Raw genomic sequence first — 22,323 nt, forward strand, 5'->3', positions numbered from 1 at the left:
CCCCCCCCGTGCACAGCCCTCGTGCAAACACCCTTGTGCAAACACCTCACCCCCCCCGTGCACGGCCCTTGTGCGAACACCCTTGTGCAAACACCTCACCCCCCCCGTGCACGGCTCTCGTGCAAACACCCTTGTGCAAACACCTCACCCCCCCCGTGCACGGCTCTCGTGCAAACACCCTTGTGCAAACACCTCACCCCCCTGTGCACGGCCCTCGTGCAAACACCTCACCCCCGTGCACGGCCCTCGTGCAAACACCTCACACGCCTCATGCACAGCCCTCGTGCGACACCTCCCCCCCCGTGCACGGCCCTCGTGCAAACACCTTGCACGCTCTCCCACCCCCCAGCGCCCGGACGCGGGGGGCTCGTGAAAACGCCTTTAATAACGGCACAACTCAACCCCGGGAGGGACAAAAAGACCCCCCCAAGGTGGGGGGTGGGGGCACCCATGGGTGGGGGCGGCCGAAGCAGGTGAAGGCGCTGCAGGGAGCCTGGGGGGGGGTCTGGGGGTTCCCCCCCCCCCCCCCAATCCTCGTGCGAGGGCTTCGCACGACTACGTGTACATCTGCTGGCGGGAGAGCTGCGGGCAGAGCACGGGGGGGGGGGGGGCGTCAGGGCCTGGACCCCCTCCCCTCCCCCCCTTCGGGGGGACCCCGCGCCAGGGTGGGGGTGGGGGCTCACCCGCGTGTTACTGGTGTTACTGGTGTTACTGGTGAACTCGGAGTAGCGCTTGGCGCCGGGGCAGAAGCAGGCCCGGTAGGCCTCACGCACCTGCGCACGGGGACGGCTCTCATGGGGGGGGGCTTGCACGAGGATCCCCCCTCGCACGAGGACCCCCCCTTGCCAAGAGAATCCCTTGCACGAGGATCCCCTTGCACGAGGGACCCCCCCTTGCACAAGGATCCCTTTGCACAAGGGACCCCCCCTTGCACGAGGGACCCCCCCCCTTTGCACGAGGGACCTCGTTGTGTGAGGGCCCCCTCGCACCAGGACCCCGTCGCACGGGGATGGCCTGACAACCGCGGGGGGGGAGGATTTGGGGGGGATATGGGAGGGATGGGGGTTAGGGGTGCCAGGGGCTGTTGGGGGGCACTGGAGGGTTTTGGGGTGCTGGGGGATTTGGGGTCCTGGGTGGGATCGGGGCACTGGGGAGGGGAGATTGGGGGATGGGGGGATTTGGGGACCCAAGGGCTTGGGGACCCCGGGGGGTTGGGGTGCTAGGGAGGGTGGGGGTACCGGGGGGTGGGGTGGTGTTGGGGTGCTGGGGGTTTTGGGGTGCCGGGGGGTTGGGGTGGTGTTGGGGTCCCGGGAGGGGGGTTGGGGTGCCGGGGGTGGGTACCCGGGGGTTGGGGTGGTGTTGGGGTGCCGGGGGTTGGGGTGCCGGGGGGGGTACCCCGGGGGGTTGGGGTCCCGGGGGGGGTTGGGGTGGTGTTGGGGTGCCGGGGGATGGGTACCCCGGGGGTTGGGGGGTTGGGATGCCGGGGGATGGGTACCCCGGGGGTTGGGGTGGTGTTGGGGTGCCGGGGGTGGGTTGGGGTCCCGGGGGGGGTTGGGGTGGTGTTGGGGTGCCGGGGGGATGGGTACCCCGGGGGGTTGGGGTGGGGTTGGGGTGCCGGGGGTGGGTTGGGGTCCCGGGGGGTTGGGGTGGTGTTGGGGTGCCGGGGGGTGGGTACCCCGGGGGGTTGGGGTCCCGGGGGGGTTGGGGTGGGGTTGGGGTGCCGGGGGGATGGGTACCCCGGGGGTTGGGGTGCCGGGGGTGGGTTGGGGTCCCGGGGGGGTTGGGGTGGGGTTGGGGTGCCGGGGGTGGGTACCCCGGGGGGAGTTGGGGTGGTGTTGGGGTGCCGGGGGGGGGTTGGGGTGCCGACCTGCGGGTGGGCCAGGCAGTGGCAGAGGAAGATGAAGAGCCCCTGGGCCGCGTTGAGGGCGCAGAAGAGGAAGAGGGGGAGGGGGGAGGCGGCCGCCCCCAGCCCCAGCCCCAGCCCCAGCGCCCAGCCCGTCCCCAGCAGGCAGAGCTGCCCCGTCCCCGTGGCCAGCAGCACCCTGCGGGACCCGGCCACAGCGCCTCGCACCGGGCCCTCGCACGAGCGCCCTCGCACCAGGGCCCTCGCACGAGCACCCTCGCACGAGCACCCTTGCACGAGCACCCTTGCACGAGCACCCTCGCACGAGCACCCTCTCACGAGCACCCTTGCATGAGCGCCCTTGCACGAGCACCCTCGCATGAGCACCCTTGCACAAGCACCCTCGCACCAGGGCCCTCACACGAGCACCTTTGCCCGAGCACACTCACACAAGGGTGTTTACACGAGCACCCTCGCACGAGCACCCTTGCACAAGCACCTTTGCACGAGCACCCTTGCACAAGGGTGTTTGCACGAGCACCCTCGCATGAGCACCCTTGCACGAGCACCCTCGCACAAGGGTGTTTGCACGAGCACCCTCACACAAGCACCCTTGCACAAGCACCCTCACACGAGCACCCTCTCACGAGCACATTTGCACGAGCACCCTCGCACAAGGGTGTTTGCATGAGCACCCTCTCACGAGCACCCTCGCACAAGCACCTTTGCACGAGCACCCTTGCACAAGGGTGTTTGCACGAGCACCCTCGCATGAGCACCCTTGCACGAGCACCCTCGCACCAGGGCCCTCACACGAGCACCTTTGCACAAGCACCCTTGCACAAGCACCCTTGCACAAGCACCCTCGCACGAGCACCCTCTCACAAGCACCTTTGCACAAGCACCCTCGCACGAGCACCCTCTCACGAGCACCCTTGCATGAGCGCCCTTGCACGAGCACCCTCGCACGAGCACCCTCTCACGAGCACCCTTGCATGAGCGCCCTTGCACGAGCACCCTCGCATGAGCACCCTTGCACAAGCACCCTCGCACCAGGGCCCTCACACGAGCACCTTTGCCCGAGCACACTCACACAAGGGTGTTTACACGAGCACCCTCGCACGAGCACCCTTGCACAAGCACCCTCACACGAGCACCCTCTCATGAGCACATTTGCACGAGCACCCTCGCACGAGCACCCTCACACGAGCACCCTCACACGAGCACCCTCACACAAGGGTGTTTCCACGAGCACCCTCACACGAGCACCCTCGCATGAGCACCTTTGCACAAGCACCTTTGCACGAGCACCCTCGCACAAGGGTGTTTGCACGAGCACCCTCGCACGAGCACCCTCGCATGAACACCTTTGCACGAGCACCCTCACACAAGCACCCTTGCACAAGCACCCTCGCATGAGCACCCTCTCACAAGCACCTTTGCACGAGCACCCTCACACAAGGGTGTTTGCACGAGCACCCTCACACAAGCACCCTTGCACGAGCACCCTCTCACAAGCACCTTTGCACGAGCACCCTCGCACAAGGGTGTTTCCACGAGCACCCTCACACGAGCACCCTCGCATGAACACCTTTGCACAAGCACCCTTGCACGAGCACCTTTGCACAAGCACCCTCGCACGAGCACCCTCTCACAAGCACCTTTGCACGAGCACCCTCGCATGAGCACCCTTGCACGAGCACCCTCGCACGAGCACCCTCTCACGAGCACCCTTGCATGAGCGCCCTTGCACGAGCACCCTCGCATGAGCACCCTTGCACAAGCACCCTCGCACCAGGGCCCTCACACGAGCACCTTTGCCCGAGCACACTCACACAAGGGTGTTTACACGAGCACCCTCGCACGAGCACCCTTGCACAAGCACCCTCACACGAGCACCCTCTCATGAGCACATTTGCACGAGCACCCTCGCACGAGCACCCTCACACGAGCACCCTCACACGAGCACCCTCACACAAGGGTGTTTCCACGAGCACCCTCACACGAGCACCCTCGCATGAGCACCTTTGCACGAGCACCTTTGCACGAGCACCCTCGCACAAGGGTGTTTGCACGAGCACCCTCGCACGAGCACCCTTGCATGAACACCTTTGCACGAGCACCCTCACACAAGCACCCTTGCACAAGCACCCTCGCATGAGCACCCTCTCACAAGCACCTTTGCACGAGCACCCTCACACAAGGGTGTTTGCACGAGCACCCTCACACAAGCACCCTTGCACGAGCACCCTCTCACAAGCACCTTTGCACGAGCACCCTCGCACAAGGGTGTTTCCACGAGCACCCTCACACGAGCACCCTCGCATGAACACCTTTGCACAAGCACCCTTGCACGAGCACCTTTGCACAAGCACCCTCGCACGAGCACCCTCTCACAAGCACCTTTGCACGAGCACCCTCGCATGAGCACCCTTGCACGAGCACCCTCGCACGAGCACCCTCTCACGAGCACCCTTGCATGAGCGCCCTTGCACGAGCACCCTCGCATGAGCACCCTTGCACAAGCACCCTCGCACCAGGGCCCTCACACGAGCACCTTTGCCCGAGCACACTCACACAAGGGTGTTTACACGAGCACCCTCGCACGAGCACCCTTGCACAAGCACCCTCACACGAGCACCCTCTCATGAGCACATTTGCACGAGCACCCTCGCACGAGCACCCTCACACGAGCACCTTTGCACGAGCACCTTTGCATGAGCACCCTCACACAAGGGTGTTTCCATGAGCACCCTCACACGAGCACCCTTGCACGAGCACCTTTGCACGAGCACCCTCGCACAAGGGTGTTTGCACGAGCACCCTCGCACGAGCACCCTCGCATGAACACCTTTGCACGAGCACCCTCACACAAGCACCCTTGCACAAGCACCCTCGCATGAGCACCCTCTCACAAGCACCTTTGCACGAGCACCCTCACACAAGGGTGTTTGCACGAGCACCCTCACACAAGCACCCTTGCACAAGCACCCTCACACGAGCACCCTCACACGAGCACCTTTGCACGAGCACCCTCGCACAAGGGTGTTTCCACGAGCACCCTCACACGAGCACCCTCGCATGAACACCTTTGCACAAGCACCCTTGCACGAGCACCTTTGCACAAGCACCTTTGCACGAGCACCCTCGCACGAGCACCCTTGCACGAGCACCCTCGCACCAGGGCCCTCACATGAGCACCTTTGCACGAGCACCCTCGCACAAGGGTGTTTACATGAGCACCCTCACATGAACACCTTTGCACGAGCACCCTCTCACAAGCACCTTTGCACGAGCACCCTCGCACAAGGGTGTTTCCACGAGCACCCTCACACGAGCACCCTCGCATGAACACCTTTGCACAAGCACCCTTGCACGAGCACCTTTGCACAAGCACCCTCGCACGAGCACCCTCTCACAAGCACCTTTGCACGAGCACCCTCGCATGAGCACCCTTGCACGAGCACCCTCGCACCAGGGCCCTCACACGAGCACCTTTGCACGAGCACACTCACACAAGGGTGTTTACACGAGCACCCTCGCACGAGCACCTTTGCACGAGCACCCTTGCACAAGCACCCTCGCACCAGGGCCCACCCAACCGCACCGGGGCCCCAAGGGACCCCCCCCCCATGTCCCCTCAGGTCACCCTGGTGACCCCTGGTGACCCCATGGCCCCCCTCTCCCCGTCCCCCCACGTCCCCGTGTCACACCCCCATCCTAATGTCCCCCGTGTCTCAGTGTCCCCCATGTGTCCCCATGTCCCCCTTGTCCCCCATCCCACATCCCCCATGTCCCCTGTCCCCCACGTCCCTGCGTCCCCCTGTCCCCCCATCCCCGTGTCACCCCACCCAATGTCCCCCGTGTCTCAGTGTCCCCCATGTCCCCCGTGTGTCCCCATGTCCCCCATCCCAATATCCCCCATGTCCCTCTGTCCCCTAGTGTCCCCCATGTCCCTGTGTCCCCTCTGCATCCCCCGTCCCCGGTGTCCCCCGGTGTCCCCCGGTGTCCCCCCGGTGTCCCCCCCGTCCCCCCACCTCATCTTGCGCAGGTGCCCCGTGTCGGGGTTGATGTCGTTGAATTTCTGCACCAACTTCCAGACGGTGACAACCAGGATGACGGCGTTCAGCTGGGGACAGGGGACAGGGTGACACGGGAGGGACACGGGGGGGACGACAGGAGGGACACGGGGACACCTGGGGACACGGGGACATGGGGATGGGGGACACCCGGGGACACCTGGGGACAGGGTGAGACAGGGATATGGGGGGACACAGGAGTGACATGGGGACACAGGGGGACACGGGGACACCTGGGGACACGGGGACATGGGGATGGGGGACACCCGGGGACACCTGGGGACAGGGTGAGACAGGGATATGGGGGGACACAGGGGTGACATGGGGACATAGGGGGACACGGGGACACCTGGGGACACGGGGAAAGGGGGGTACACGGGGACACACAGGAAACAGGGTGACACAGGGGTGACATGGGGACACTGGGAGGGACACAGGGACACCTGGGGACAGGGGGACACAGGGATATGGGGAGACACGGGTGACATGGGGACATAGTGGGACAGGGGGACATGGGGAGGGACACGGGGACACCTGGGGACACAGGGATGGGGGGCACACAGGAAACAGGGTGACACGGGGACACCTGGGGACAGGAGGACACAGGGATATGGGGGACACAGGGGGACATGGGGACATAGGGGGACAGGGGGACACGGGGAGGGACAAGGGGATCGGAGGGCACACATGAAACAGGGTGACACGGGGACACCTGGGGACAGGGGACACAGGGATATGGGGGGACACGGGTGACTTGGGGACACTGGGAAGGACACAGGGACACCTGGGGACACGGGGACATGGGGATGGGGGTCACACGGGGACACACAGGGGAACGGGGGGGACACAGGAAACAGGGTGACACAGGGACACCTGGGGACAGGGGACACAGGGATATGGGGGACGAGGGGTGACATGGGGACACAGGGGACAGGGGACACGGGAACACCTGGGGACATGGGGATGGGGGGTACATGGGGACAGGCAGGAAACAGGGTGACATGGGGACACCTGGGGACAGGGGACACAGGGGTGACATGGGGACAGAGGGGACAGGGACACACAGGGGATACAGGGGATGGGGACATGGAGGTGACACAGGGATGTGGGGGTGACATGGGGACATGGGGACACGAGGGGATGGAGACATGGGGTTGACATGAGGACACTGGGACACAGGGGGACACGGGGCGACAGGGACATGGAGGTGACACGGACATGGGGGACATGGAAGTGACATGGGGATGTAGGGGTGACACGGGGACACAAGGGACATGGGGACACATGAGGGTGATGGAGACATGGGTGACACTGGGGATAGACACGGGAGGACATGGGGGCGAGGGACACTGGGGGACACGGGGGTGACACCAGGGGACATGGGGCCCAGTGGCACTAGGGAGGGACGCTGGGGGACATTGGGGGACATGGGTGGCACAAGGGACACGGGGGACAGGGGGTGACATTGGGGATGGGGTGACAGGGGACACGGGAGGGCATTGGGGATGGGGGGTGACACTGGGGACAGGGGGTGACAGGGTGTGACACTGGGGATGGGGGTGACAGGGGGTGACACTGGGGACATGGGGGGTGACAGGGGGTGACACTGGGGATGGGGGTGACACTGGGAACATAGGGGTGACAGGGGGTGACACTGGGGATGGGGGTGACATTGGGGATGGGGGGTGACACTGGGGACAGGGGGTGACAGGGTGTGACACTGGGGATGGGGGTGACAGGGGGTGACACTGGGGACATGGGGGTGACAGGGGGTGACACTGGGGATGGGGTGACAGGGGGTGACACTGGGGACATGGGGGGTGACACTGGGGACATGGGGGTTGACAGGGGGTGACACTGGGAACATAGGGGTGACAGGGGGTGACACTGGGGATGGGGGTGACATTGGGGATGGGGGGTGACACTGGGGACAGGGAGGTGACAGGGTGTGACACGGGATGGGGGTGACAGGGGGTGACACTGGGGATGGGGGTGACACTGGGGACATGGGGGTGACAGGGGGTGACACTGGGGACATGGGGGTGACACTGGGGACATGGGGGTGACAGGGGGTGACACTGGGGACATGGGGGTGACACTGGGGATGGGGGTTGACGGGGTGACACTGGGAACATGGAGGGGTGACAGGGGGTGACACTGGGGATGGGGGTGACAGGGTGTGACACTGGGGACATGGGGGTGACAGGGGGTGACACTGGGGACATGGGGGTGACACTGGGGACATGGGGGGTGACAGGGGGTGACAGGGCGGTGACACTGGGGATGGGGGTGACACTGGGGACATGGGGGTGACAGGGGGTGACACTGGGGACATGGGGGGTGACACTGGGGATGGGGGTGACGGGGTGACACTGGGAACATGGGGGTGACAGGGGGTGACACTGGGGATGGGGGTGACAGGGGGTGACACTGGGGACATGGGGGTGACACTGGGGATGGGGGTGACTGGGGGGTGACACTGGGAACATGGGGGTGACAGGGGGTGACACTGGGGATGGGGGTGACAGGGGGTGACACTGGGGACATGGGGGTGACACTGGGGACATGGGGGTGACAGGGGTGACAGGGGTGACACTGGGGATTTATGACACTGGGGACAGGGGGTGACAGGGGGTGACACTGGGGACATGGGGGTGACAGGGGGTGACAGGGGGTGACACTGGGGACATGGGGTGACACTGGGGACATGGGGGTGACAGGGGGTGACACTGGGAACATGGGGGGTGACAGGGGGTGACAGGGGGTGACACTGGGGACATGGGGGTGACAGGGGGTGACACTAGGGACATGGGGGGTGACAGGGGGTGACAGGGGGTGACACTGGGGACATGGGGGTGACAGGGGGTGACAGGGGGTGACACTGGGGATGGGGGTGACACTGGGGACATGGGGGTGACAGGGGGGTGACACTGGGGACATGGGGGGGTGACAGGGGGTGACAGGAGGGTGACACTGGGGACAGGGGGTGACAGGGGTGACACTGGGGACATGGGGGTGACAGGGGGTGACACTGGGGACATGGGGGGTGACACTGGGGATGGGGGTTGACAGGGGGTGACACTGGGAACATGGGGGTGACAGGGGGTGACACTGGGGATGGGGGTGACAGGGGGTGACACTGGGGACATGGGGGTGACACTGGGGACATGGGGGTGACAGGGGGTGACAGGGGGTGACAGGATGGTGACACTGGGGACATGGGGGTGACAGGATGGTGACACTGGGGACATGGGGGTGACAGGGGGTGACAGGGGGTGACACTGGGGATGGGGGTGACACTGGGGACATGGGGTGACAGGGGGTGACACTGGGGACATGGGGGTGACAGGGGGTGACAGGAGGGTGACACTGGGGACAGGGGGTGACAGGGGGTGACACTGGGGACATGGGGGTGACAGGGGGTGACAGGGCGGTGACACTGGGGATGGGGGTGACACTGGGGACATGGGGGTGACAGGAGGGTGACACTGGGGACATGGGGGTGACAGGGGGTGACACTGGGGACATGGGGGGTGACACTGGGGATGGGGGTTGACGGGGTGACACTGGGAACATGGGGGGTGACAGGGGGTGACACTGGGGATGGGGGTGACAGGGGGTGACACTGGGGACATGGGGGTGACACTGGGGACATGGGGGTGACAGGGGGTGACAGGGGGTGACAGGATGGTGACACTGGGGACAGGGGGTGACAGGGTGGTGACACTGGGGACATGGGGGTGACAGGGGGTGACAGGGGGTGACACTGGGAACATGGGGGGTGACAGGGGGTGACAGGGGGTGACACTGGGGACGGGGGGGTGACAGGGGTGACAGGGGGTGACAGGATGGTGACACTGGGGACAGGGGGTGACAGGGGCTGACACTGGGGACATGGGGGGTGACAGGGGGTGACAGGGTGGTGACACTGGGGACATGGGGGTGACAGGGGGTGACAGGGGGTGACACTGGGAACATGGGGGGTGACAGGGGGTGACACTGGGGACGGGGGGTGACAGGGCTCACCGCGATGACGAGGCACACGGGCCCTGGAAGCTCCAGCGGAAACCTCGCTCCAGGGAGAGCCAGCAGCTGGGGGGGAGAAACTGGGAGCACTGGGAGGGACTGGGAGCACTGGGGGGAACTGGGAGCACTGTGGGGGGAACTGGGAGCACTGGGAGGGACTGGGAGGGGACTGGGAGCACTGGGTGGGAACTGGGGGCACTGTGGAGAGGGAACTGGGAGCACTGGGAGGGACTGGGAGCACTGGGAGGGACTGGGGGGAACTGGGGGCACTGTGGAGGGAGAACTGGGAGCACTGGGAGGGACTGGGAGGGGACTGGGAGGGACTGGGGGGAACTGGGAGCACTGTGGAGGGGGAACTGGGAGCTCCGGGAGGGGAGGAATTGGGAGCACTGGGAGGGACTGGGAGCACTGGGGGCGGCTGGGGGGGAACTGGGAGCACTGGGAGGGGAGGAATTGGGAGCACTGGGGGAGGGGGAACTGGGAGGAACTGGGAGCACCGGGAGGGACTGGGAGCACTGAGGGGAACTGGGAACACTGGGAAAGGAGGAACTGGGAGCACTGGGAGGGACTGGGGGGAACTGGGAGCACCGGGAGGGAACTGGGAGCACTGGGAGGACCAGGGCAGCGCAGAGGCCGTGGGGGGGCTCTCGCACGAGGAACCCCCCCCCCCCCCCGCCCCCCGTCGCACGAGCGACGCTTCGCACCAGGAGCCGCCGGCGCCGCAGCCCTCGCACGAGGGCCTGGTGCCGGAGCCCTCGCACGAGGGCCTCGCACGAGGGCCTGGTGCCGGAGCCCTCGCACGAGGGCCTCGCACGAGGGCCCGGCGCACTCACTAGTGCCGGGTGCCGTAGCCCCCGGGGAAGGCGACGGCGGCGATGGCGACCAGGAGGGCCGGCGGGCCGTAGCCGGCCAGGAGGACGTGTCGCACGCGCAGCCAGGAGGGCATGAAGACTCGCACGAGGAGCACGTAGAGGTGCAGCCCCTCCAGGCACATCCAGCAGAACGCAGCCAGGAAGGCGAAGTGCAACAGCCCGGCCACCACCGCGCACGCCGTCTGCACGGGGCGCGCACGAGGGGCTCGCACGAGGGGCTCGCACGAGGGGCTCGCACAAGGACCTCGCACGAGGGGCGTGCAGGACCTCGCGCGAGTCGTCGTCCCCCCCCTCCCCGTGCACAACACCCGGCACCTGCCTCCCTGCTCGTGCACGTGGAAAGAGCCGCCGGCCCCTCGCACGAGTGCACCCGCTGCCCTCCCGTTCACCGCCAGCCACGTGCAAGGCCTCCCCCACCCCTCCCCAGCTCCCCCCTCACCCCCCATCCCACTCGGCACCCACTGCCCCTTGCACGCTCTTGCACGAGCGCAGCCACCACTCTCCCGTTCACCGCCAGCCCCGTGCAAGGCCTCCCCCACCCCTCCCCAGCCGCCCCCCTCACCCCCTCCCACTCGGCACCCACTGCCCCTCGCACGAGCGCACCCACAACCTTCCTCTGCACCACCAGCCCCGTGCAAGGCCTCCCCCACCCCTCCCCAGCCCCCTGCCTTTGCACGCCCTCGCACGAGCGCACCCACCGCCCCTCCCTTCCCCACCAGCCCCGTGCAAGGCCCCACCACCCCATTTGGCACCCGCTGGCCCTTGCACGCCTTTGCACAAGTGCACCCGCCGCCCTCCCATTCACTGCCAGCCCCGTGCAAGGCCTCCCCCACCCCTCCCCAGCCCCCCTCACCCCCCATCCCACTCACCACCCACTGCCCCTCGCACGAGCGCACCCACCGCCCTCCCCTTCCCTGCCAGCCCCGTGCAAGGCCTCCCCCACCCCTCCACCCTCGCACGAGCGCACCCACCGCCCTCCCCTTCCCCGCCAGCCCCGTGCAAGGCCTCCCCCACCCTCCACCCTCGCACGAGCGCACCCACAACCTTCCTCTGCACCACCAGCCCCGTGCAAGGCCTCCCCCACCCTCCCCAGCCCCCTGCCTTTGCACGCCCTCGCACGAGCGCACCCACCGCCCTCCCCTTCCCCGCCAGCCCCGTGCAAGGCCTCCCCCACCCTCCCCAGCCCCCCCCCACCCCCATCCCACTCAGCACCCACTGCCCCTCGCACGCCCTCGCACGAGCGCACCCACCGCCCTCCCCTTCCCCGCCAGCCCGTGCAAGGCCCCCCCGGCCCCCCGCCCCCTCACCGGGTGCTCGGGGTGGTCGATGCCCAGCAGGAAGGTGGCGTGGGCCAGCAGCAGGCTGAGGCTGAGGTGCAGGTGCAGCGTCGTGCGAAGCCCCTTCAGCGCCCGGCAGAAGAGGAAGGTGGCGGCCGCCGCCACCAAGGACACCACCGACACCCCCAGCGCCACCTTCGTCACCAGGTCCAGCACCCAGTTTTCCTGGGGGGGGTGGGGCACACACACACAACGACAAACGTCAACACCCCATCCCCCGCCATGAGCCCACCCGTGCCTCAGTTTCCCTATAGGGATGGGGTGACCCGGGAGCCTTGTGAGGGTGCTATGGGGTGACCCAAGGAGGGGGGGCACAGGAGGGTCCTGGGGGCACCCTGGTGCGGGGATTGGGGTCTCAGCACAGCCCTGGGGGTTCTGGGGTGCTTTGGGGGCACAGGGGCATCCTGGGCGGAGGTTGGGGGTCCCAGGGAGTTCCTGGGGGGGACTGGGGATGTTGAGGGTCCCGGGGGTGGGTTGGGGGTCCTAGGGGGACGACTGGGGATGTTGAGGGTCCCGGGGTGGGTTGGGGGTCCTAGGGGGACTGGGGGGGGGACTGGGGGATGTTGAGGGTCCCGGGGATGGGTTGGGGGTCCTAGGGGCATCCTGGGGGGACTGGGGGTCTCAGGGAGTCCTGGGAGGTTCTGGGGGGACACTGGGGGCTCACGGGGGTTGGGGGTGGCCCAAGAGGTGGGGGGGACCCCAGGAGGGTCTCAGGGGGTCCTGGGGGGTCTGGGGGTCCCAGGAGTGAGTTTGGCTTCCCAGGCGCACCCTTGTGGGGGGGGTTATTGGGGGTCTCGGGAGCCCTGGAGGGCACTGGGGGTCCTGGGGTCCCAGGGGGTCGCAGGGGGTTTGGGGGTCCCTACCTCCAGCTCGTGGAAGGCCATGAGGACGGCGAAGCTGGTGAGGTGGTTGCAGGCGCAGGTGACGCCGGGGGACCCCGGGGTGACGTCGCGACACCCCGCCGTGGCCCAGAGCTGGTCCTGGGGGTGCCAGAAGGCGCAGAGCACCCGGCCCCCAGCTTGGGGACCTGGGGGACGGAGGGGTCGGGGGGGCCGTGTGTGTGTGTCCCCCCCAGGGCTCCTCATAGCTCTGGGGGGTCCCATCCTCTTTGGGGGTCCCCATCGTCCTGGGGGGGGGGGGGAGGGCTGTCCCAGCACCCAAGGGGGTCCCACCGCCTTTGGGGGTCCCCAGAACCCTCGGGGGGGGGGGGTTCTGGGGGGCGTGTCCCCATGAATGGGGGGGGTCCCCATGAATGGGGGGGTCCCACAGCCTTTGGGGGTCCTCATCACCCTGGGGGGGGTCCCCCCTATTGCCCTGGGGTGGGGGGACAGGTCCATCTTTGGGGATCAATGTGTCCCCCCCCAAGTGTCCCCATGCCCCTTGGGGGTCCCCAACCTCCCCTCCCATGTCCCCAACCCCTTTCAGGGTCCCGACCCCCCCATGTCCCTGTCCCTTATGGGGGTCCTCCACCCCCATTGCCCCCCCACCCCTATTGGGGGTCCCCAACCTCCCCTCCCATGTCCCCATCCCCCTTGGGGGTCCCCCACCCCCATAACCCTGTCCCTTTTGGGGTGTCCCCCCCTCACCACCGTGTTCTTCAGGGTGAAGCGCAGGGTGACCTCAGGGGAGCCGGGGGGCCGGGGGCGGGTGACAAAGGCGGTGGCCACGGGGGACAGGAGGCGGTAGGAGGGGTGACTCCTGGCCCGGGGCGGGGGGCAGGTCCCCCCACCCCTCCCACCGCACCTTCTGCGCCCCCTCCAGCACCCGGTCCAGTCGCCGCTGGGACAGCAGGGCCACCAGCGCCCGGCCTGGGGGACACACACACACACATGTGCTAGCACCCCGACCCCAGCACCCCTGACCCCCCCAGCACCCCCAGTAAACCCCAGGACCCCCCAGTACCCCCCAGTAACCCCCAGGTGTCCCCCCCCAAGACCCATGGGACACCCAGAACCCCCTCAGCCCCCTCGGTAACCCCCAGAGACCCCCTGGACCCCTTAAGACCCATGGGACCCCCCCAGTGACCCCTAGAGACCCCCAGGACCCCCAAGACCCATGGGACCCCCAGGACCCCCAGGTGACCCCAGGACACCCCCAGGGACACCCCCCAGTACCCATAGGACCCCCAGCCCCCTTCAGTGACCTCCAGGGACCCCACCAGCACCCATGGGACCCCAGGACCCCCCAGTGACCCCTAGAGACCCCAGGACCCCCCAAGACCCATGGGACCCCCCGGACCCCCAGGTGACCCCAGGACACCCCCAGGGACACCCCCAGCACCCATAGGACCCCCCAGCCCCCTTCAGTGACCTCCAGGGACCCCACCAGCACCCATGGGACCCCAGGACCCCCCAGTGACCCCTAGAGACCCCAGGACCCCCAAGACCCATGGGACCCCCCGGACCCCAGGTGACCCCAGGACACCCCAGGGACACCCCCCAGCACCCATAGGACCCCCAGCCCCTTCAGTGACCTCCAGGGACCCCACCAGCACCCATGGGACCCCAGGACCCCCCAGTGACCCCTAGAGACCCCAGGACCCCCCAAGACCCATGGGACCCCCAGGACCCCCAGGTGACCCCAGGACACCCCCAGGGACACCCCCCAGCACCCATAGGACCCCCCAGCCCCCTTCAGTGACCTCCAGGGACCCCACCAGCACCCATGGGACCCCCAGGACCCCCCCAGGACCCATGGGACCCCCCCGTACCAGTGTCACTGTCCCTGGCCACCTCCCCAGGGACGTCCAGCTCCACGTTGGGGACCTGCAGGTGCACGGGGCCGGGGGGGGGACGCTGGTGCACGACCAGATGCAGCTCTGGGGGGGACGGGGACAGGGACACGTCACCCTTGCATGGGGACACCCCCAGGGATGGGGACACCCCAGGGATGGGGACACCGCTGCCACCAAGGATGGGGACACTGCCAGCCCCGGGGATGGGGAGGGTGACACCACCAGGGATGGGGACACCGCCATGCATAGGGACAGTGGCACCCCTGGGGACAGGGACACTGCCACCACCGGGGACAGGGACATCGCCACCGCTATGCACAGGGATACTGCCAGGATGGGGACACTGCCACGCATGGGGACAGTGCCATCCCTGGGGACAGGGACGCTGTCACCCCTGGGGACAGGGACACTGCCATGACCAGACACAGGGACACTGCCAGCACCACGCATGGGGACACTGCCACCTCTGGGGACAGGGACACTGCCACCACCGTGCATGGGGACACTGCCACCTCTGGGGACAGGGACATTGCCACCACCATGTATGGGGACACTGCCACCACCATGTATGGGGACACTGCCACCTCTGGGGACAGGGACACTGCCACCACCGTGCATGGGGACACTGCCACCATCGGGGACAGGGACACTGCCACCATTGGGGACAGGGACACTGCCACCACCATGTATGGGGACACTACCGCTGCCATGCACAGGGACAGTGCCATGACCAGACACAGGGACACTGCCACCACCAGACACAGGGACACTGCCACCATTGGGGACAGGGACACTGCCACCACCGTGCATGGGGACACTACCGCTGCCATGCACAGGGACAGTGACATTCCTGGGGACAGGGACACTGCCACCACCACGCATGGGGACACTACCGCTGCCATGCATGGGGACAGTGCCATGACCAGACACAGGGACACTGCCACCTCTGGGGACAAGGACACTGCCACCTCTGGGGACAAGGACACTGCCACCACCATGTATGGGGACACTACCGCTGCCATGCACAGGGACAGTGACATTCCTGGGGACAGGGCACTGCCACCTCTGGGGACAGTGACACTGCCACCACCACGCATGGGGACAGTGACACTGCCACCACCATGTATGGGGACACTACCGCTGCCATGCGTGGGGACAGTGCCATGACCAGACACAGGGACACTGCCACCTCTGGGGACAAGTACACTGCCACCACCGTGCATGGGGACACTGCCACTGCCATGCATAGGGACAGTGACACTCCCGGGGACAGGGACACTGCCACCTCTGGGGTTGGGGACACAGGGGGGTGGCAGGGGGTGACAGGGGGTGACGGGTACCTGTGCTATTGGAGGAGATGGCGGCGTCCGCCGCGGGCAGGAGGGCCCCCACCTCCCGCACCAGCTCCTCGGTGGCCGCCAGCAGCGCGGTGGCCCTGCGGTGACGCCTGGGGACATCCTCGTCCCCCCCCTCGAACGCCCCGTCCAGCGTGGCCAAGAGCTTCTGGGGGGGCGAGGGGGGGAAGTGGGGGTCACTGCCAGCACCCCACCCCCCAGAGCCCCCCCAGTCCCCCCCAAACCTCCCTGCGACCCCCTAAATGCCCCCCGGGGACCCCCAAATCTCGGGGACACCCCCGCCCCCAAACCTCCCATGGTCCCAGGACCCCCAAACCTCCCTGGGACCCCTAAATGCCCCCAGGGACCCCCAAAATCTAGGGGCCCCCTGCCCCCCAACCTCCCATGGTCCCAGGACACCCCAAAACCTCCCTGGGACCCCCTAAATGCCCCCTCAAGCACCCCAGGGACCCCCAAACAGTCTTCCCCCCCACCCCCAAACCTCCCATGGTCCCAGGACCCCCAAACCTCCCTGCGACCCCTAAATGCCCCCCGGGGACCCCAAAATCTCGGAGACCCCCCCAGCCCCCCCAAACCTCCCATGGTCCCAGGACCCCCAAACCTCCCTGGGAGCCCCTAAATGCCCCCAGGGACCCCCAAAATCTTGGGGCCCCCTCCCGCCCCCCAAAACCTCCCATGGTCCAAGGACCCCCAAACCTCCCTGGGACCCCTAAATGCCCCCTCAAGCACCCCAGGGACCCCCCCAAATGTCTTCCCCCCCAAGCCCCCCCAAACCTCCCAGGGTCCCAGGACCCCCAAACCTCCCTGGGTGCCCCTAAATGCCCCCAGGGACCCCCAAAATCTCGGAGACCCCCCAGCCCCCCAAACCTCCCATGGTCCCAGGACCCCCAAACCTCCCTGGGAGCCCCTAAATGCCCCCAGGGACCCCCAAAATCTTGGGGGCCCCTCCCCCCCCCAAAACCTCCCATGGTCCAAGGACCCCCAAACCTCCCTGGGACCCCTAAATGCCCCCTCAAGCACCCCAGGGACCCCCCCCAAATGTCTTCCCCCCCAAGCCCCCCCAAACCTCCCAGGGTCCCAGGACCCCCAAACCTCCCTGGGTGCCCTAAATGCCCCCGGGGACCCCCAAAATCTCGGAGACCCCCCCAGCCCCCCAAACCTCCCATGGTCCCAGGACCCCCAAACCTCCCTGGGACCCCTAAATGCCCCCAGGGACCCCCAAAATCTTGGGGCCCCCTCCCCCCCAAAACCTCCCATGGTCCAAGGACCCCCAAACCTCCCTGGGACCCCTAAATGCCCCCAGGGACCCCCAAAATCTCGGAGACCCCCCAAATCTCCCTGGGACCCCCTAAATGCCCCCAGGGACCCCAAAATCTCGGGGCCCCCCACCCCCCAAACCTCCCATGGTCCCAGGACCCCCAAACCTCCCTGGGACCCCTAAATGCCTCCTCAAGCCCCCGGCCCCCCCGGCCCCTCCCAACCTCCCTGGGACCACCCAAATGCCCCCCCCAAGCACCCCCACCCCAGGGACCCCTTGAGACCCCCCCAAACCTTCCAGGGACCCCAAAAGCCCCCCAGCCCCCCCCGGCCCCCCCAGACCTGCAGGATGTGCTGGGGGTCGCGCTGCCCCCGCAGCAGCACGTAGAGGCGGGTGAGGGTCTCCGCCAGCTCACAGCCGCTCTGGGGGGGGGCACCGGGATGGGACCGGCCCCCCCAATCTCCTGGGGACCCCCCCCCCGGGGGGACGTGTGTCCCCCCTCCCATGTCCCCAGGGACCTTCCCCAGGTGACCCCACCCCCCCAGGACTTGGGGACCCTCAAAGTGACCTGTGTGTGTCCCCCCATGTCCCCAGTGACCCCCCCCAGGACTTGGGGACCCTCGAAGTGACACGTGCCCGCCCCCCCATGTCCCCAAGGACCCCTCCCGGACTCAGGGACCCCAAAATGACCCAAGTCCCCCCGTGTCCCCAAGGATGCCCTCAGAATTGGGGACACCCCCAGGCCTTGGGGACCCCAACGTGACCCATATCCCCCTCATGTCCCCAAAGACCCCCCCATGAGGTGATCCCCCCTCCCCAGGACTTAGGGACCCCCCAAGGTGCCACACCCCCCCCACGTCCCTGGGGACCCCCAGGACTTGGGGACCCCAAAATGACACGTATCCCCCCATGCCCCCAGGGACCCCCCGCAGGACTTGGGGACCCCAGGACTCGGGGACCCCAAAGTGACTCATGTCCCCCCATGGCCCCAGGGACCCCCCAGGACTCAGGGACCCCCCACCTGGTTTTTGCTGCAGACATTGGGGTTCACCATCACGGCTGTGGGGGGCAGGGAGCAGCGTTAGGGACCCCCCTCCCCACGCAAGGACCCCGCACACTCGTGTGCAAGACCCTGCCCTCGTGCAAAACCCTCGTGCAAAACCCTCGTGCAGGGGGTCCCCCCGGTGCAAAAGCCCTTGCACAAGCGGGGGGGGCAGCCACAAGCACAGGAAACGGGCGGGGCTGGCACTTCCCTCCCCCCCAGCAGGCCCCCACTTCCTCCTGCCATGGGAACGGGGGGGGGGGGGGGCACCCCCCAACTTATGGGGCTGGCGATTTGGGGGGCAGGGCATGGGTTTGGGGGGACCCTGTTGGCCTGGGGGGAGGGGAGGGGGGCATCCCAGGGGTCCCAGCATGATTTTGGGGTCGGGGGACGCCAGGAATGATTTGGGGGTGCGGGGGGGTTGGGGAAGGGGGAAGACCCCGGGGGACTTGGGGGGTGTCAGGAAGCTCCCAGGGGTGTTTTGGGGGTCCTGTGGGGCTGGAGAGGCCCCCGGTGGGGATTTGGGGTCCCGGGGAGGTGGGGAGCCCCCGGGAGGGGTTTTGGGGTGCAGGGGCTTTGGGGGAAGGGGGCAGACCCCGGGGAGTTGGGGGGCAGGAAGCGCCCAGGGGTGTTTTGGGGGTCCTGTAGGGGCCCCCGGGGGGATTTGGGGTCCCGGGGAGGTGGGGAGCCCCGGGAGGGGTTTTGGGGTGCAGGGGGCTTTGGGGGCAGGGGGCAGACCCCGGGGGAGTTGGGGGCAGGAAGCGCCCAGGGGTGTTTTGGGGTCCTGTAGGGGCCCCCCGGGGGGGATTTGGGGGTCCCGGGGAGGTGGGGGCCCCCCGGGAGGGGTTTTGGGGGGCACTCACCGGCACAGCCGCCGGCGGGGGTGGCCGCGTAGCCGGGGGCACAGTGGCACTCGAAGCTCCCGGGGTGTTGAAGCAGACGTAGCCCCCCGCACCGGTCCTGCCCCCTCCGCGCACTCATCCACATCTGGGGGGGGGGGGGAGCACCATCAGCGGGGGGACCCCCACCCCATGGGGACCCCCACCCCACGGGGACCCTGGAGTCTCGGCCTCCCCCCCCCAGCCCACGGTGGGGGGCAAGGAGGGGCATTAGGGGGTTTTGGGGGGGGCAGGGGGTCGGGACCCCCATGAAGGTTTTGGGGGTCCCTTACCCTCACACCGGGAGTTGGGGGGCCTGGAGGGGTTTAGGGGTCACTGGGGGGTGGGATCCCCAGGAGGGTTTTGGGGGTCCCTTACCCCCACCGGGGGTTGGGGGGGCTCTGGAGGGGCTGGGGGGTGCAAACATGGGGGGGTTCAGGGGTCCTGGGGAGGGCAAGGGGTTCTCGGGGGGTTGGGGGTTCCCGGGGGATTTGGGGGTCCCTGGAGGGGTTGGGGTGCAAGTATGGGGGGAGTTCAGGGGTCCTGGGGGTTCCCGAGGGGGTTGGGGGTTCCCGGGGGGTTGGGGGTCCTTACCAACGCAGTTGAGGGGGCTCCAGGGTGGTCCCCGGGGTGGTCCCCGGGGGTTCCGGGGTGGTCCCCGGGGGTGCCGGGGTGGTCCCAGGGTGGTCCCCGGGGGTCCCCGGGGGCGCGGGGCGGTACCCCGGGTTGCAGTAGCAGCTGAACCCCCCCGCGCTGTTCTTGCAGGTCTGGTCGGGGCCGCAGCGGGGGGGCTGCTCCACGCACTCGTTGATGTCTGCGCCGGGGGGGTGTGTCACACGCGGCCCCCCAAACCCTGCCCCATGGCGTGACACCCCCAGACCCTGCCCCGTGGCGCGGTGTCGTCCCCCCACCCCCGCCACTTATGGACTCCATGTTCCTGCCCTCCCCACCCCCTCTGTCCCCATGTGTCCCCCCATGTCCCCCCATGCCCCCCTCCCTGTGCCCCCCATGTCCCCCTCTCCCTGTCACCCCGCTCCCCCTGACCCCGATGTCCCCCCTCCCTGGGCCCCCCATGTCCCCCCTGTCCCCCCGTGCCCCCATGTCCTTCCCCGTCCCTCCTCTCCCTGTGCCCCCATGTGTCCCCCCCGTGCCCCCATGTCCCCCGTCCCCCCCCGTGCCCCCCATGTCCCCCCCGTCCCCCCTCTCCCTGTGCCCCTCATGTACCCCCCGTCCCCCCGTGCCCCCCATGTCCTCCCCCGTCCCTCCTCTCCCTGTGCCCCCATGTGTCCCCCCCGTGCCCCCTCCCCGTGCCCCCATGTCCCCCTGTCCCCCTGTCCCCCTCCCCGTGCCCCCATGTCCCCCCCGTCCCCCCTCTCCCTGTGCCCCCCATGTCCCCCCTCCCTGTCCCCTCCCCGTGCCCCCCATGTCCTCCCCGTCCTCCTCTCTCCCTGTGCCCCCATGTGTCCCCCCGTGCCTCCCATGTCCCCCCTCCCTGTCCCCCCCCGTGCCCCCCATGTCCCCCCGCCCCCCTCACCGTCGCAGCTCTCCCGGACGCTGATGTTGCGGAGACCAGGGGGCCAGTACCCGCGGGGGCACCCGCAGTGGGTCCGGTTGAGGCAAAACGCGTTCGGGCAATCGGGGCAGAGCGACAAAGCTGGGGGGGCACAGCCAGGCCTGTCCCCCAGCCCCCAAACCTCCCCAGCCCCCAAACCCCCAGCCCCCCAGCCCCTTTATAACCCCCCAGCCCGGGGGGCACCTCCCGCCCTCAACAGCCCCCACGGAGCCCCCTCAAATCCTCTCTCCTCCCAGCACCCCAATAACCAGCCCAAGCCCCCCCCAGTGCCCCCAAACACCCCCAGCCCCCAATAGCCCCCCAATAGTCAGCCCCACTGAGCCCCCAGACCCCTTCGAGCCTCCCAGGCTCCCCACAGCCCCCCAGGCTGCCCCCAACTACCCTCCCGGCCCCCAACCCCCTCCCCGAGCCCCAAATACCCCCAGAGCCCCCAAATACCCCCCAGCCCCCAAGCAGCCCTCAGACCCCCAAACACCCTCCAATCCCCCGAGCCCCCAAATCCCCCAGCCCCCGAAGAGCCCCCAAAGCCCCCAGGGCCCCCCAAAGCCCCCAGGGCCCCCAAAAGTCCCAGCCCCCCCCCCCAACTCACTCTGGAGGGCAGCCGGGGGCACGGTGCTCAGCACCAGGCAGAGCCCTGCAGCAAAGGGGGTAAATTTGGGGGGTCCCCTATAGGACCCCCCCAGGGCCCTTCCTAAGCCCCCAGCCCAAACTGGGACACGCTGGGGGGCGGCACTAGGAAACACCCCCCCAATATGGCACTAAGGGTCCTGAAACACATTAGGGGGGCACGGGGGCCCCCAAACTGGGTGACAGAGTGTGCCCCCCCGGGGTGTGTGTCCCCCCTCCGCGTGTTGTGACCCACGGGTGCCCCCCCACACGCCCTGACCCACGAGTTGTGGGGGCGAGGGGGGGCGGCACCAGGGCGTCCCAGCCGTCCGGGTACCCCAAATTCCCGTCCCCGGGGGGGGTGCGTGGCCTCAGGGACCCCCCCAAAGTTATGTCCCCCCCTCTCCGTCCCGTCCCGCTACTCCCAGTAACCCGCGGGCACTGGGAGCACGGGAGCTACTGGGTGTGGCCGCCCCACCCCCCCAGGAGCCCTGCGGGGCCCCCCCCCCCCCAAGGGGGGCCCCCAACATCTGAGGGTGGGGCCAAAGAGGAACCCGGGCGTCCGGTGCCCCCCGGCCCCCCCAACTTCCCCTTCCAGCCCTGGGAAAGGGACCCGGCGGCCGGGCTCCCACGCCCCCCTGCCCCGCGTGGGAGGGGACCCGGCCGGCCCGGGCGCCGCTCAGCCCCCTCCACGCAGGGGACCCGGGGGGGGGGCGGGGG

General features: G+C 68.3%; 3 protein-coding genes across 3 annotated transcripts in view; all 3 read right to left on the reverse strand.

The window, feature by feature from the left end:
* Window positions 1–22,323, reverse strand: part of LOC140645106 (adhesion G protein-coupled receptor L1-like) — a gene marked incomplete at its 3' end in the record, with an annotated part of 87,856 nt that overhangs the window by 26,964 nt on the left and 38,569 nt on the right.
* LOC140645087 (adhesion G protein-coupled receptor E5-like) lies at window positions 1,993–13,242 on the reverse strand. The gene is made up of 6 exons (XM_072848305.1): window positions 13,021–13,242; window positions 12,128–12,322; window positions 10,782–11,002; window positions 9,949–10,014; window positions 5,881–5,972; window positions 1,993–2,042 (listed from the first exon to the last, which is right to left on the reverse strand). Exons 1-5 carry the CDS (start codon window positions 13,240–13,242, stop codon window positions 5,969–5,971), a joined length of 708 nt encoding a protein of 235 aa, XP_072704406.1. The 3' UTR covers window positions 1,993–2,042; window positions 5,881–5,968.
* LOC140645077 (uncharacterized) overlaps window positions 13,056–22,323 on the reverse strand; it is a 38,665-nt gene continuing 29,397 nt past the window's right edge. Inside the window, exons 2-9 of the mRNA XM_072848288.1 lie at window positions 20,019–20,035; window positions 19,410–19,533; window positions 18,526–18,563; window positions 17,846–17,926; window positions 16,232–16,394; window positions 14,868–14,975; window positions 13,744–13,965; window positions 13,056–13,184 (exon numbers count right to left, since the gene is read on the reverse strand). Of these exons, the coding sequence (XP_072704389.1) occupies window positions 13,778–13,965; window positions 14,868–14,975; window positions 16,232–16,394; window positions 17,846–17,926; window positions 18,526–18,563; window positions 19,410–19,533 (702 nt within the window). The 5' untranslated portion in view covers window positions 20,019–20,035 and the 3' untranslated portion in view covers window positions 13,056–13,184; window positions 13,744–13,777. The remainder of the gene's footprint in view (window positions 13,185–13,743; window positions 13,966–14,867; window positions 14,976–16,231; window positions 16,395–17,845; window positions 17,927–18,525; window positions 18,564–19,409; window positions 19,534–20,018; window positions 20,036–22,323) is intronic.

Source organism: Ciconia boyciana, chromosome 31 (assembly GCF_034638445.1).
Source record: "Ciconia boyciana chromosome 31, ASM3463844v1, whole genome shotgun sequence".
Classification (NCBI taxonomy): domain Eukaryota; kingdom Metazoa; phylum Chordata; class Aves; order Ciconiiformes; family Ciconiidae; genus Ciconia; species Ciconia boyciana.

Bases quoted from the DNA above. Each gene is read 5' to 3' on its own strand.
- LOC140645087 (XM_072848305.1), bottom strand. From the start codon at position 13,242: ATGAGGAGCCCTGGGGGGGACACACACACACGGCCCCCCCGACCCCTC. The intron at 12,323-13,020 runs GTAGGGACCCCC...CACCCCCCCCAG, and splicing joins TGGCCTTCCACGAGCTGGAG to GAAAACTGGGTGCTGGACCT. The intron at 10,015-10,781 runs GTGAGTGCGCCG...TCTCCCCCCCAG, and splicing joins GGCTACGGCACCCGGCACTA to CTGCTGGCTCTCCCTGGAGC.